At 29.6% G+C, this 17,340-nt stretch overlaps 2 protein-coding genes across 2 annotated transcripts; both read right to left on the reverse strand.

The window, feature by feature from the left end:
* Positions 1-913, reverse strand: LOC145187383 (large ribosomal subunit protein mL53-like). The gene is made up of 3 exons (XM_080063759.2): positions 753-913; positions 464-576; positions 1-321 (listed from the first exon to the last, which is right to left on the reverse strand). The coding sequence occupies exons 1-3, from the start codon at positions 833-835 to the stop codon at positions 230-232; spliced, it is 288 nt and encodes a 95-aa protein (XP_079919885.2). The 5' UTR covers positions 836-913; the 3' UTR covers positions 1-229.
* A 59-nt stretch (positions 914-972) lies between these two features.
* LOC145183573 (ras GTPase-activating protein-binding protein 2-like) lies at positions 973-14,430 on the reverse strand. Its single transcript, XM_090078408.1, has 13 exons — positions 13,435-14,430; positions 13,119-13,197; positions 11,620-11,793; positions 5,011-5,107; positions 3,079-3,217; positions 2,766-2,850; positions 2,564-2,677; positions 2,401-2,473; positions 2,235-2,314; positions 1,891-2,083; positions 1,744-1,781; positions 1,560-1,622; positions 973-1,471 (listed from the first exon to the last, which is right to left on the reverse strand). Exons 1-13 carry the CDS (start codon positions 13,530-13,532, stop codon positions 1,226-1,228), a joined length of 1,479 nt encoding a protein of 492 aa, XP_089934534.1. The 5' UTR covers positions 13,533-14,430; the 3' UTR covers positions 973-1,225.
* Positions 14,431-17,340: the final 2,910 nt, after the last annotated feature.

The raw sequence follows: 17,340 nt of genomic DNA on the forward strand, positions 1-17,340 counted from the left end.
TGTAAAAACATAGAAATATGGATTTATATACACCCTAAATAGAAATAAAAACAAAAATTACTGATAATTGTACAGAAATTAACCTTAGAACTTAGAAAAAGGTAGAGTAACTTGAAAAATATTTAGCCTAAAATAGGCGATTTTCATTCTGAAGTTTATGAAGTTTCATGTAAATTTTGATGTCATGCGGTTACATAAACATTTCCAAGCTTAGTGCTGTTCCCCTCTTCTATTCCCTCTTACTACATTCTCGCACAAAGCTGGCGTAAAGCTCGTTATATTTCAAGTTTGCTGAGTCAAGGTTGATCTTCTCTTTGTTAGCTAGTAAAAATCAATAAAAAAAATTAAATAATGGATTGTTATTATCAAAATAATACATATAAGCGTTAAATTACCGAACGCTACTTCAAAAGTAGGACTTAATGGATCATTTTAAAAATCATACATAAAAACGCTAAATTACCGAAGGTCACTTCAATAGTAGGACTTGATCCGTCGCTTAAGACTTGGGATTCCAATTTAAATTTAGGATTTGTTTTTAGTAACTTCCGCGACGAAATCTGACGTAAGAATTCCCTAAATCAAGATAAAAGAAGTTTATCAAAAAGCTGTTTTACTGAAATCAAGTTGAATTGCATTAAATCTTTCACTTTGCAGCATAAAACTGAATAAAAAACTGACACAAGTCTGCTACTTAGAACCTTCACAATTAAAAAAGAAAGAAACTAACTTGCAATTTAAGAAATTCTTACCTTACTGCAGTAGAATTTACAAATGGATCAAACGTAACGCGAATTTCACGAACAAATTTTAACGTTGCTTGTTTTGCAGCCATAATTTTCTTTAAGGTAGTAACTTATTGTATCTATGTTATATCTTAATTCGAATAGAATTCAAATTTCAAAATATTTTGTATCTTTTATCAATAACAAAAACTTAAGCAGTCACGTGCGCGCATAAACACACACAACGTTATGACAAATGTGTTTTTTTTTACGTCCATCACGACGTTAGCTTTTAAAATCAAAACCGAAATATAACATTTTATATATACTGTGTAAATTGATTCTCTCTGAATCAGCAACAAAAATTCTTATTCTACGATCTCTATAAAACTGCACCAACAATGAAATATTTAAGAAAAGCTGACTCAGCAGTTGACAATAAAATAAATCGGAAATGTTTTAAAAACACAAATTCGAAAAGACAAGATATAAAAAACCATTTAGTTTTTAGGCCGCGGTTGCCTTTGTTCGCGCGCAGGTTTTGGCTCCTTATTTTTTTCAGATTTCATATTATCCGTATTTCTCTTTTGTCCGTATGAACCTTTGCCACCTCTCGATTGCGTTGGACCTCTAAATCCACCCCGGTCACCTCCACGATCTCCTCTGCCACCTCGGTAGGAACCACGATTGAGACCTCCAGACCGTTTTTCTTCAATATTTATTGTATTAGAGTTGATAACAATCGGCTATAGAAAAAAGGAAAAAAGAAACCGTTGAGAATTCTTTAAAACTTTTCCTTGATTAAATTTTCAAGCGATATTAAAAAGAAACCACCTTTTCTTTAAGTAAAATTTTGCTGGGCGCCTCGGGACCATCAAATGCAATAAAACCGAAATTCTATAAATAAAATTTTTCTCTTTAAAGTCAGACGCTTATAATGTTTTCCTATGTTTATTACTAAATTCCCGTGCATATTGTAAGTTCAAGAGATGAGATTAAAGAGATTTAAAAAAATAACCTTGGAATTGAGTCGAATTTCAATAATATTGCCGAAATCTAAATGATAAAAACAGCTTTTGAAAATAAGTAGCTTATAACGTGGTTTAAAAAAAAATCTGTTTTATACCACTTTGAAAAAGAAAACAAAAAAAGAAAATTCAAAAACCTTTGAAAACATCTCTGATTTCACGCTCAGTTACATTTGAAGGAAGGTTCCCTATAAATACTTGATGGCTATCTGGTGCACCTCCTTGTCCTCGCTTTCGCGTAGGCTCCTCGGATACTTCTTTCTTTGGTGAAATAACTTCCTCTCGCTTGTTCGGTGCTGAAATCTGCTGCTGGGGTTGAGGAGGCAATACCTGCAATAAATAAAACTTGATATTTTTTTTTTTTTTTACGTTTAATAACAAACAAAAACCAGATCGATTATTTCCAAGTAAATATCACATCTGTAAAATTAAAATCCTCTTATTTAATATGCTGTATTTTTCAATCGTTTTTAAGCCTTACTTTTTTTGAAGTAGCTTTAGAGACAACAGGTTGTGATGTTTTAGTGGTTGGATTCTTTTTGGCAAGAGATGCCCAAGTAACTAAAAGACAACGAAACAATCACTTTAAAGTTTAAGCAATAATAATTTAAATGAGAAATGATCTTTAAAAGGTATTAAAATCTTACAAGGCTTCTGAGGCTCGTCAACTTCTGGTGCAGGTGGCTCAACATCATCACACACCTCTTGTTCTGTAGACGCCTTCAAAATTAATTTTCATCAACTTAAGAACAGTTCAAATAAAATAAGATTATTAAATCAATAGGACACTGAACACATTTTTAAATTTACCTGATAATATGAATCTTCTGGAGCATTGAGATCATCTTCTATTTCATCAGCATCTAGAGATGCTTCACCAGAAACTATCCTTTCTTCATTCAAATCAGGGTTCTCAGTAGTTTCCTAAAAAATACTTTTTTTAATATACATCATCTTAAAAAAAACTTACAGAAAAAAAAATGTAAAGAAAGGAAGAATACTTTACACTTACAACAGGCTCATCTTTATTTTCATACTCATCATATTCATCCTCTCCAGAAGTTTCCTCAAAGGCTGCACTTCCTACTTCATTAACCCTAAAAATAACACAAAAAGCTTCAATAGTCTTTTAAAAACATTTTTATTTTTTCATGGCATAAAATTAGTATTGTTTCAATAATTAAACATTGTCAATATAATAAACCAATTTAACTCATAACATTATAAACAAATTAACAATATAAAACCAATTCCAAAGCATAGGCCAAAGAGATATGGGCTGCAACCTTACTTATAATTAGGCTAAAAAAAAAAAAAAAATTTACTTAGTAACATGGTTGTTGTGATAAGCAAATGACTCAGCACTTGCTTGAGGTATTCTTTCTTCATAATCTTCATTTTCATGACCTGAATTTAGGGCTTCACTAGTATTTTGCTCTTGATTCAGGTAGCCAGTTTCTGATTCTAAAAAATATCAAATTACAATATCATCACAACATTTCAAATGTATTTAGAGAATAAGTTCTCATTCCTGATACTCATTATTCCATTATTATTATAAATCCTACTAATATTTAAAAAAATAAATATGAGTTATAATACTTAGGTCGTTAGGAAAGTTCGTAGAACTTCATCTATAAAGATACAATGAGACAGGAAATAATTAAATATTTATATATCATTTTAAACTGCGTTTAATTATGAACATTTTAAGTACTTGAAGTATTTTGAATGTTTATTAAAAAAGTTATTTAAATTTTACTATATACGTTTTCAAGAAAAAATTTAAAAATGGATAAATTTGAATATCGAGCATATATTAAAACCCGTGCTCTACTTGGAGTTTCAGCACAAGCCATAACCGATGAGTTGGTTTTAGTTCATGGTGACCAAGCTCCAAAATATAGTACAGTTGCCAAGTGGGCTACTTTATTTAAAGATGGTAGAGAGAGTCTCGAAGATGATCCTCGCTCAGGGCACCCTCAAACCACGTATACAGCTGAGAATATTGAACGTGTGTGAGCCATTATTGAAGAAAATCCTCATGCAACACATGATATAATTGAAGCCCTGACATCGATTAATCGCTTTACAATCAACGAAATCATTCACAACGCACTTAAAAAAAGAAAATTAACATCACGTTGGATACCCCACGAGTTAACCGATCAAAATCGCAAGAATAGAGTTGAGGCATGTAAGGAAAATTTAGCTCTTTTCAGAAACGGTCCATGGAGACTATGTGATATTATTACAGGGGATGAGTCGTGGTTTTATTTGAGACAAGTTGGACACAAGTCGGCTAACGCTAGTTGGGTCGGTGAAGGTGAAAGTCCAAGAACTATAGTAAGATGCGACAGGTTTCAGCCGAAAAACATGTTCTACATCTTCAAAACAACAGGTGTTGTTCATTTGGGTTATGTTGAAAAGGGAGACACCATTACTAGCGAATATTATATAAAAAATTGTTTGAAACCTCTTATATGCGAAATAAATAAGCAAAGACCTAAAACAGGCACTCAAAATTTCAAATTTCTCCATGATAACGCTCGACCCCATGTGACTGAAACCGTCACAAATTGTCTAAACCAAGCTGGAATTACAATAATTCGCCACCCACCATACTCACCAGACTTAGCTCCATCCGATTATTGGCTATTCGACTTGATAAAAAAAAATCTTGATGACGATACTGACGTCGAAAGTCAAAAAACTCGCATAACGAAGCTACTTCAAAGTATACCCAAAGAAGAGTATAAAAAAACGTTTGACAAATGGCTTAAAAGGATGCAACTTTGTATAGATAACGATGGACATTATTTTGAACATTTGATAAAACAAAATTAAAAAAAACTCTTCTTTTTTTTTTTTTAGAGGGGAGTTCTACGAACTTTTCTAACGACCTAAGTAATAATGATAAATATAAATAAAGATATTTCATCAATTTTTTTTAAATTCAAAAGCTTTTAAGTGGATTATTTCAAATATATATTTAAATATGGTTTGGTAAATCAACTTATGCCACTTGTTCATAATTGTTCATAGTCAATTTTAATCATATTTGCAAATTATTTTAAGGTAATTAAAAACTCTTACATATAATTTATTCCAAACATAGCTTCACTATTAAACTATTCAAAACTTGTTAAGTGTAAAACTACAAAAAGAGTTTCACTACTTTTAAAAATGACTTTCTTAGACAACGAAAACCTAAATTTATTTTTAAAGTTTAAAAGAGCAAATGAAAAAATAATTACCAACTGTTCCATCAACAGTCTCTTCATTCTCTGTATCATCAAAGTATTCATCTTGATATCGGAAAATGTCATTATAAACATTGTATTTTTTTAGGTCCTGCAAAAGTTGAAAACCAGAAAGTATATTAAAAGTTAGTAATTAACAAATTTATACAAATATTGTTATTGAACAATATGTAGAAAAAATGTTAAATTTTGTTGATGATCCCATTGACTAAAACCCAATTGAACATTTTTATTAAATTTAAATGTCTGAAAAATTTAATTTTAAAATTACAAGTTTTTAGTTAAACAATTTATAAAACTTAATATGATATACAGTATCCTTGAACCCATTAAAGACCACTGTTGTCATATGATTGACAAATTTATATATACATTGAGCACCACTGTTGTCATATAATGACAGTACCCCCTGACACCCTGACAATGCAAAATTCATAATTTGATAAAAAAATTAACAAATTGTTTTTTTTAAGTAAATTAAATACAAAAAAATTAGGACTTAATGAGTTAAAGTTATCATATGATCAGTATGGATTCACTAGAGTCTAAATAAAATTGGAAATAATGGACCAATCTTAAAATATCTAATTGGAGTGCAGAGTAAGTTTTAAGTGACAACTAAAAAGCATTTTTTTTTGCAAAATCTCAGTATAGGGTTTTGAAGTTAAATCACATCATTCATTGTTCAAAACTCTTACATTTGTAACCATAAACTAACCGTACTCTTAAATTTGTGTGAAAAAGTAATTTATTCAGAAAAATTTAGTATTTAAAGTTAATGTTTAACTAGTAACACACAATGTTCAAAATACAAAATTCCCAAGTGCAGAGCAACATGTAAAAGTATGAAACTGAAAAAATTGGAGCATCTCCCAGGAAAAGGTCACAAATAGATTTTCAACAACAGTGAAGAAAGACAAATACTGAAGAAAATAAAGATAGATCTCATATTAAAACACCAAAAATCCAAACAGAAATTAAAAATGAAACTAGAATGGCAACCAGTGCAACTACAGTTGTAAGAGTACTAAAAAGTACAACTTAAAGAGCTTTTACACTTTCAAGAAGCCATATATCATTAAGATTAATCAGAAAAAATAGTTGAAGTTTGCACAAGACCATGTTAATAAACTTTGGAGAAGTCTCCTATGGTCAGATGAGTCAAAATTCAATATCTTCAAAACTGACAACTGTCAGTGAGTATGAAAAAAGGAAAAAACTCAGAAATTAAAAAAATAAAACTCTATAGTAAAGCACAATGCTTGAATAGTTAAGGTCTAGGCTTCTATGACTTGTTCTATGGTTTGCAACTTTGAGTTAATAAATGGAATCACAATGAAGGAAGTATATCTTGGAATTTTGCAAAAAACCCTTCAAGATTGGTCAAGAAAATTAGGATTAGCATGAAGATACACCTTCCGATGGAAAAACAGTTTCACAGGAATTATTATAATGATAAGAAAAAAAGAATAAACAGACTTGATTAGCTGCCTCAATCTTCCAAATTTAGCCCCATTGAACATTCTTATAATACCTTTTTACACAAGTAATACTTCATTTAATGCTCAATCAAGTGGCTTATATTTTTAAAATCAGTCAATTATTTGTAAAGTTATTGAGACTAGTGATTACATGCTGACTGTGTGATTAACTTTGAAGGATACTGGATATTGTGTATTGATGCATAAATCAAATTACTTATAAAATGCTTAACTCTATTTCTTTATTACTTTTTATTTTAAGATCATCAATTGACTATATACAAATCAAAATAATGTTTTTGCAGAGTCATCAAGATTTGATGAAATTCTCAAGTGGTGAAAACCATCATTTTAAATAGTTTATTAGGACTACCATCTATGAAATTTAGCAATAACCAGATACTAGACAATCAGTATCAAATCTTGGTTATCATCTGGTATTGATACAATCCTTACAGTATCAATACCAAGTTCACACAATACTGGTATTAAAGGCTATATTGGTTTTGTTTCAAAACAGATTTTAAATCATTTGGCATCACAGCTCAGTTCTTCACAAAAATTTGTATTTTATTTTTGTAAACAATTAGTAATTTGAAATAGTAAATTTATATAAAAACTGAGAATTATGTAAGTGACTCATATATCGTAATTGAAATTCTCAAGGATTGTGTGGTATTGTATGACTTTAAAATTATCATATGTTTCATATGGTCATGCAACTTTATTTAATTGTGTGGTACCATCTTTGTAAATTAATTTCAAAAATGATTTTTATTGTGTGGGATCATTATTTTCACCTAGTATCATCTTTTATAATGTGTTCAACATTCAACAACAAAAGTAAACAATCATTATTCATAATGCCTTCTACAACATCTTTAATCTGGGATTATTTAACAAAAATATGGGTAAGAACTACTTACTAATTTTCATTTACATCTTATATTTTAAACTTGTTCATCCATTTAGTATATTGTGGCGTACAGTTGTGTATAGTTATGTGCAGTTCATTAGAGTGGTAGCACACAGATGAAAACAAGTTTTTTTAATTATCTTTAACTTTAATATATGTTTTTTGTGGGAAAGAAATTCATATCAAATAAATTAAAAAAAAAGCAAAAAACATTTTTTTGTATTCTTAATTGCTGAAAATGGTTTGTGAAGTCAGTGTTATTAGAAAAAATTTTTAAAATAATATCTTGAATTTGCCTTTAACTTAAGCTAAAACTTTAACCTCTTATAGCCCACTTTAATTTCTTGTTGTTTAAAAAACATACTTTTTTTAATTTTAGTCACTTATGATCCTAGTATAATGATGAAATTAAAAAAACCATTTGTTTTATTTTTTTTTGGGTCAATTTGGAGTTTGTTGCTTTTAGGCAACAACGGACGCATAAAGTACTAAAATAATTTTTTTTTTAATCTGATATAATGGTGTTTTACATGAAAAACCATGTTTTCTTTTATCTCTGATTTTACATTTTATTTATAGAAATGTATTAAAAAATTTAGGATGCATGAAAAGTTTTAAAACAGTTGGATGTTGGCGTAAAACAGAGACGGACATCACACTTGGAGCACTTTACCTTAGGGAAACCATTACAACCAGGATATCTACATCTTCCTTTCTTATCTGTAAACTCTGGCCAATGTTCGTAACCATCATTTCGAATGCTGGACCTCTTTTTTTCTTTGCATTATAGTTCAGATCAACTGATGTTGAAGGTCGTCCTTTTTTGATTGACCTTTTCCCTTGCATAATCAATTATTCGGCAATTGACATTTTGAAAGATTTTAATGACATTTTATTTTTATTGTATGCAAAATCTTTTTTATACAAAATCCATGCTTGGACTACTGAAACATCAAGAAAATGCCAGATTAGCCGATGATACCACTTTTTTTAACGAGCAGGAATACGATAGTAGCTCAATAGTCCATCTAAAAGATCGACGCCTCCCATGCATTTGTTATAGGTGACGATTGCAGAGGGACAATCAACCAAAATCTCTTTTTTTTCTTTTTTACCCCATCTTTTTACTTGAGTTGTTGGAACTACTGATTCATAAGTAGTGAGTATGTTAACAGATCTATTATCAAACCACTTAATTGCACGAAGCTCAACCCCATTATTTTGGCATACTTTTATTTCAACTGAACCTCTTCCTTTATTTTTCATATCTTTGTCAGTTGACATTTTGCAGTCAGTAATCCTATTAGGGCGCACAGTTCCAACTAAAGCAATTCCTTGATTGAATAATGCAGTTGCTAATTCAACACCTGTGTACCAGTTATCTATAAACAATTTATGTCCATTGTGTCTCGGAATATTTTGTAGCAATTGCATAACAATATTTCCTGAGGCCTTAAGATCAGATTGACCTGTGCATGCAGAAATGGAGCCTGTATGGATTTCAAAGGCATAAATAAGGCCTTCTGGATTTGTCAGGATGTAAAGCTTGTAGCCCCACTTTTTAGGCTTTTTAGGATTATATTGCTTTAATCTAGATCTCCCTTTAAAAGGTACAACTTGTTCGTCAATGCATAACATTTCAGTTGGAACAAATAATTTAAAACATTCTTTTAAAGCATCTATTAAAGGACGAATTTTAAAAAGTTTGTCTGGACAGTTTTCTGACATATTCAAACTATTATTGCAATGCAAAAACCTCTTGATACACTTGAATCGTCGAATGTTCATAACATTTGCTATACGCTCATATCGAAGAAATATGTCCTAATAATTGTGTGTACCAGGCATTTTTACTATTGACTATAAGAAAAGTATACCAATAAATACTTCCAACTCTTCTGATGAAAGATTAAGAGGTTTGGTGATGTCAAATTGGACTGCGTATAAGTTACTTTCTTCTACGATGCGCGTGATGAGATCGTAGCTTATGATATCTCGAAAATACTCTATTGGCTGCCGCACAGGCAATATTCCAAGAGCTGGAATCCCAGTGAAAGGAATTTTTTTGATAGAAACATTACATGGCTCTTTTATTTTCCATTCCAATGGTTTAGACTTTTTTTGGCTTTAATTTGGTTTCAATAGCACTTGTTTTTTGGATTGGAGCAATGTCTGCTATTGGGAAAAGTTGGTCATTATTTTCCAAAAATGAATCATCAAACTCTGTTTCTAGTTCCAAATCAGCATCTAACTCTATTTCTGGTTCCGAATCAGTAAGTTCACAATCTAATTTATTATCATTTAGTACAACTGATTCATCACTTTCGGAAGATAAATCACTTTCCTCTGATACTGCAGGATTTAAAATTGCTCTAGGTAAAACTGATTTTAGTTTTTGACCATAAAATTTATAAGTATCCATTTAAGTAAGTAAAAAATAAGACCTATAATAATGTTGTTTATTAGATGAATTTAATATAATAGACTTTCTGTTAATGCGCAATGTTGCCTGAAGTCAACAAAACGCGTTTTCAAACAAAACTTTTCGGTTTGATTCTTTAAGCGGGTATGCGCAATGTTGCTTTAAAGCAACGAAGGTTTAAATTATATTTAAAAACTCGTTTAATGAAAAATTAATGTGAAAGATATATAAAATCACATTAAATATGTTATCAAACAAATTAGTCATTTTTTGAACTGCAAAAAGATGATATATTTCTGAAAAACAAAGATTAAAAACTGACCTTATTTACAAACTCGCAAAAATTGAATCTTTAAAAATTGAAAAGCTAATTAACTTGAGAATTCAAAGAATAAACTTTGGTGTCTGTTTATTTTGATTGGTTAAATACTGAACTAAAGTTATCAGCATTCTTATTATTATAAAATATCACTTTAATTAAACTTTTAAACCATTTTTCGGTATGTTGACTACAGGCAACTCGGGGCTACAAGAGGTTAACATAGTTTTCTAAGCCTATTTTTTATCCTGATTAACAATCAAGTTTTTTTATGTTTCAAATTCTTTCCAAAAATATACCATTTTTAATAAAATCACTTTTTATGTAAATAAAATGTTAATAAGCCAGCAATTTATACAATAACACCTTGTCACTTGGTAATAAGTTGTAGTTGCTTTTATTTTTTATTAATTTACATTTTAAATTTTGATGTGTAAATCTTTTGGAAATAAGCTTGTCGCATATACCTAATTGAGAAAGGTTCTTCTGTATTCTCAAGGGGTAACCTTCAAAGAGGTAACCTTAAAACCTCACACTCTTCAGAAGAAGCTAGTTACAAAAAAGTGTCCACTTCAAGATCAACATCAATTAGTGGCTGATCATGAGATCATTACTTTGATCACTACTATGTACTTGTTGTTCAGTTTCATTAATTCTAAAATCTTTATAAACAGATAACCAAATGCTATACTTCATAACTTTATCAAAAAATAAGCTCCTTTAATCTACAAAATCCTAAAGGAAGCTATGTATCAAGTCATGAAAAAAGAGCTCATAGATCTTATTCAGGTTGTCATAACCACCAAGTACTAGTATCTCACCAGATAATGCAATCTTGACAGTGACAAGGCAGATAAACTTGTATTTATAATACAGAACCATTCTACTCTTAAGAATCATGCGAAAAAAAGGCCCATGAAATCAGAAAATGAAAGTGAAAGCAATATGTTAAATAAAGCAGACTTGTCAGGGCCAGCATTTATAGAAGAAACTCCTCAGATAACAATAAAAATACAACAAAGGATGAAACAACAAATGGAAGATAGTTAGACTTCTAGATAGTTAAAAAAAGATAAACTAAACATACAAAAAGTTATCTTGTATTTTCTTCATAATAAATTTACAACTTCACATTTTCATTTTTTTTTTTTTTCAATATCAGATAAGACTTTGCAACCAATCATTTTCATACAATTCTTTTTACTATTACTACCATGTTTTATCAAATTGATACTGATGGTATTGACAATATATAAGCGATACCACACTATACAAGACCATCCTCTCAGCATAGACTTACACAATACCAATTATCTAGTGCTTAGTAATAATATGACTGTGTGTATTTGACTTATCAGTAATTTTTTTATTTTTCTTTGTTACTCAAAACCTATCATTTGAATTGATGAAAATTTGAAAAATTCATAAGATAAAACCAGTTTTAAAATCAAAATTAAAAATTCACCTGCTGTGCAAGCACAAATGTTTGCATGAATTTTCTCATTGCCATCCCAGAATTTGACAACTCACCAGTAACTTGAATTACAACACCACCACCAATTGTAGGATGACTATCCACAGATCGGATCTTTGCATAACAATTTTGAAAATTCAACTGGGAAATCTTTTCATGAATGGCCTAAAGACAAGCAGTAATCGTTACCTTTTGATAATATAATTTAGGCTTAATTGATAACTTGGAAAACACTTTCCTTATTTCATACAAGCAATACTATGAGAAAGCATAACTATATCAAAAGAATGTTTGAGAGAAAGAGAAGAAAAATTTTCAGTTGGTGTTTCTGGTTTATTTGTTCATCATTTAAAGTACATGTGTTGCATTTTGGATGTCTACAACCAAGTGTAAAGCTTGGGCACCTCAAATTTTCTGCACTTGGTGCTTAAATGGTTGAATAGAAGAAGAGTATCAATGGAATTGTTCTGATATAGATAGAACCAATCTATTTCTGCTTAGTCAATAACTGTAAATTAACTATCCTAACCTGCAATCAGCTCTTAGACAAATAGCACATCACAATAAATCTGAGACCCAAAATAAAACAATTTCATAATGAAGGAATTGAAAATTACTGTTAATACATATGATGCAGTTCTCAAAGGTCTACTGGGTGCAGTTAGTGAAGTTATCAGGTTGATGGAAAAATGCTATTAGGGGTTTTGGATGAAATGATTGGCACTAAGATGTATGAATGTGATATTCTAAACAAAACTGGAAGCAACAGGATGATTTGTGATATTCCAGAAAAAGTGTACAGCAAGAATTTTTCTACTTGGCTTTTTTAAAGGATAATACTTTTATTACATTGAATTGAACTATAATATTTCTGAAAGATTATTACTGCTAAAAATTTAATAGTACTTGTACCAAGTATATATAATGCTAAGAGTGTAATAGATTGTCCACAAAAAAATTATGAAAGATGATTTGCTTCTACCTACCCTTTTTCGCAGAATATAGAAAATTCAGCAAAATTATTTATTAGCAATTATTTCAGGAGCTAGTGTTCTACTTTCAAATCATTTAAACCAACTAGTTTCCTAACTTAACATTGTTGATTTACTCAGTTCACTGAACTTAATTACTGAAACTTGACTTACTAAATTTTATCAGTTTTGCTTCCATTTACATTTTAAAGAAAATTATTAATGATTTCATTAACATGTTGTTGCTTTTCTCAAACTATAAATGATATGAACTTTCAAAGGCATTTTGAATTGTTCAAAAACACATGCAATGCTTTTAAATTTAAAAACTATGTAGAACTTATTATTATAAGTACCAACCTAAAAATCTGTTTTGTCAACAGTTTATATTAAAACATAACAATTAAATGACTGAACAAATGTTGAAAATATGAAGCTTTTTCATGAAAAAAGTAGTTTTTAAACTTTAAAACATTTTACTAGAAAATTTTTTTAAATTTTTAAGTTTCAAATGTTAACCTCTTGACCAACAACAGGGTCTTCGATTTTTGAGTTAGGAGCTCCACCATGCGTTAAACGTGATTCCTTTGTGTAAAACCTAAATTTATTTAGGAAAAATTTACAGTAGAGAGTAAAAGCTGTCATCAAATTCTTTCTAATTTATATTAGCATACTATTAAAAGATGTAATTTTAAAAAAATCTATGTTTAATAAATAATAGAAATTAAAAAAACAAAAAGTAATGAAATGACATTTAAGTTTAAACTAACTAATACTTAGATAAATTGAAAATATAAGATTTCTGTGTTAAAGAAAACTCTATACACAAATATACCTATGCAACTGAGCAGGATCTTTGTGAAGCATAGTGTAATATTGACGGACAAATTCATGTGCAACATATTGTGTATTAGGATATTGCGCCATCACCATTGCTATAATTAATAACTATAAAAAATTTGGACTATGAAACTTTTTATTCCACAAATAATTTTTTTATGCTATTTTTTTCATTTTCAAGTTTATTTTATTATTTTAACTTTTTAGTGTGGATTTTTGGTGATTCTTAAACTGATAAATTGGCACCATAATAAAGTTGCATAGTAGTAATACTAAAATTGCTCATTAAGAGTGGGAACATAATAATAGCTGTCACAAAAAATTGCAGAGGTGATCAGAAAAAGATTAAGAAATGAGCAGAAGAATAAATTTTTATGTTAAATGCACTTTTTTCTAGGATGTAAATATGTAGTCAAATGAACTTTAAATGGGCATTGTTTTTGAGCAATATAAGATATTTTTATGAGTTAGAAAACATCCATTGCAGTGTGTTAAACTCAAAACATTAAAAAAAAAAAAATCATCACCACCACACCTCAGGATTTTATTTAAATGTTTCTGTTTTTGTTAGAATATTGGCACATAAATTGAGTTTATATTTAACAACTTATGTGCTAATATTTTTTGTTAAAATATTAGCACATAAGTTGTTAAAGATAAACAAGATTTTTATCTTTAACAACTTTATCTGTTATTGTACCTACAGAAGTATGTTTTTCTCAGTTAAGTTATTTACATGCCTAAATTTTTTACTAAAGTTGCGTCTTTTTCATTATGGTTAAATACCTACTAAACAAAATCTCCCAACTTATTGCATGTGGCAAAAGTTACTTGCTATAAAAAAATTATTAAACAAAAGTTAAATATAAAAAAAAAATTCCTTATTTCAGCATAATGCTAATTACTTCTGCTGCATGCGTGCTTTTTTTTCATCGCCATTATTCCAATATGCTTCGCTCATATTACTTTAAAGAAGGATATTTCGCCGAATGAACCGCAAAATTGCAACAATTTAATCGGAAAAAAGTTTATCTCCAAAATATCTCCAGATTTGAGCAGTTCTCCAGCAGGCACACGACGTTGAAATAACAATAAAACAACATCGACCTTTAAAGTCTACCATATATCAACGTTAAAATAACGTCATGTGTCTGCTAGGACTGTGCTAGCCTAAAAGTGGCTACTCTCAAGTTGTATGCTTGGGCCCTCTTCCAACCTTTCTTTCCCCATCCGAATGGTTTACTTTGGATTAAATACAACAATGCAACAAAAGTAGCTTCATAAAACCTGACTTTTTTATATCATTTTGTTACGGTATGAAAACCTTAAATTTAATAGTTTACAAAGATGATAAGTTTGTTAAATAGCTAAGCATTAACCTTTTCTTTTTTTTTAAAAAAAAATTGCCCCTCCCACTCAATCAACAACCCGGTATTTCGGAGGCTGACGGTGCGACAATTGAGGTTCAAAGTGGTTTAATTAGTTATATAAACATGACTTTTTAAAACTTAGTAATCATTATTCATGATAATTTTCAGACTACTGAGAACGCGAAAGCCTATTAGATATTTTAAATAGCTTTTCTTGATGCCCTGTCCAATTTTGATTACGGTTTAATGCGCTTATTAAACCATCTTTAAAATGCATAAATTTGTTGTAATCATCAAGATAAACAGGAATCAAAGATTCTAATTGATCTGAGTGGCGTAAGATCCGAAAACATACATTTCGCAGAAATGTTAACCATTGCTGTTAATTTTTCTTTCTAGAATAAGCAACGAATTTTTATAAAAACATTGTTTATCGAAGAATGTTAAAAAAGATCAATAAGATAAGTTGTTATTACATATTTGTAAAACAGAAGTTGTACAAGTTGTAGAATAGCTAGGTAACAACTTTAAAAAAAGCTCTTCTAAATCAAAGCATGTTATAGATTTAAAAGTTCACGGGACTCTCTAACAATCTTAAGAGAAAACTTAGATCACCTCTGAATCAAATAAGTCCGTCTCGAAGAGTGGAACCAAACTTTCAGCAAAAGTATCATAGCTTGAGCAACCTCGGTGATATCTTAACTGCTTCAAGAAATTTCAATGATCATCCATTAATGCAATTGGGAATTGATGAAGGTAATATCTAAAAGTAATCTATAGAATCACTACCTCAAAGTCCTGTACAGAAGGCTGCTAAATTAATGTCACCACAAAAATCAAAAACAACGAGTACCAAAAATTAGCTGCTTGTAACACTTTCACACTTCTGTGACCCACTGCATTGTTGAAAAGAAATGTTATAAGAACCTTTGATAGAATCTTATGACATGACATTTTTTAGGATTGTTTAAGGCATTTTTTGTGGCATTTAATCTCATAGCAGCAAGCATTCATGTTGCTAAATTAATGTTAAATCTTCTTAACTGTGAAAGTCTAAAAATATTTAGTGAAGTTAAAAAAAACAACACAGTCGCTGGGGCAAATGCAAGAGAGCTAATTACCCCAGGCAGAAATTTAAATGCATTATTAATTAAAACAGCAAGAAAGTTTGATCTTCAAAGAGAATTACATTGAATTTGTTTTTCATTCTTAAAACAAAGAGATTGTGTTTTTTCACTTTGAAAGAAAAATCAAAATCTTCTTTAAATGATAAGCGAATAGTTTTTTTAAACTCTTTTGTGTGAATTTATATTTTTTCAAAAAAAATCATGTTTCAGCTTTTCAAAAAAAAAAAAAAAAAATGATGCATTTTGAAAGTCGAATTTTGACTAAAAATTCTTTCGTTTAATATTTCGTTTAACTCGGAATCAAATAATTTGCGGAAAAGATGCTATCCGAAACTCCGAAATAGGTCGCTTAGAATAAAAAAAACATGTATTAAACCTCTTGTTTCCGATAGTTTCAGTTAATTTTGGGTAAATCCCGAAAAAACAGCAAAAAAGAGAGGTTTCGGAATTAAACAAGTTTATAAGAGGTTTACAAATTATATGAATTTTTAAAAAAACTTTAAAGATAATTTTATGTCACGCCATTTGTAAAAATTTTAAAACTAAATCTCATTAACATTTACTGTAATCCAACACAAACGTTTGTCTTTACAGAAAAACTGTTGTTTTTTTTAGCTTTATTTGTAAGTTTCCTTCTGATAAAAACATTACAAAAATCTAAAAATCGCATCTTAAAATCCGTAAAGTCCGTAAAAAAAAAAGTCCATAACCTTTGATTTATTCAATAGATTTAAACAGCAGAAAACAGCTTTACTTTTGTGTTAAGTAAATAAAGTTTGCCGTTGAAGAGTGTGTATTATAAACTGTAAAAATTTGATTTTGAAGAGTCATCAGAAGAATTAAATTCTTAAGTAGTTTATATTTCTATACCAATTACATTTTCTAGTTTTACAAGTTAGTGCGGAAGCAGTCAATAACCTCATGCAGGAGATGTCCCTCATCCATTCAAAAATCTGAATAAAAGATCTGATTCAATGTTTAAGAAAATTATGTTTCATTTTGACGCTGAAATATTGAGAAAAGTTGTTGATAAAACCATCCTAGCCTGTTTATTCAGCGCACGAGCACAAGCGACGTAAAATATTTAATATATACTACCTCCCTTGCACAATAGTTGTCACATTTGGGTACTTTTGCTCCGAATATTAAAAATGTATGCCATTTGATTAACTTTTTTAAAGATTTACTAAATTTGTACCGTTCTAATTATTTTCTAAAATGTGCAAATTAAACAAAAAAATTTAGTAGTACTCGCAACACAATACTTGTTGTATTACACTGTGAATCTGCCCTACAATTAATAAAGAACTTATTTCTGACTCGCAATTTTTTATTCACTTATTGATCACATATTTTTAAGTGCTCAAGCTTGTAAGAAAGCCTTGAGTAACCCTTTTTCAACAA

Source organism: Hydra viridissima, unplaced genomic scaffold, assembly GCF_058129835.1.
Source record: "Hydra viridissima isolate aposymbiotic clone 2 unplaced genomic scaffold, HvirCarnegie_v1 scaffold_2, whole genome shotgun sequence".
Lineage (NCBI taxonomy): Eukaryota > Metazoa > Cnidaria > Hydrozoa > Anthoathecata > Hydridae > Hydra > Hydra viridissima.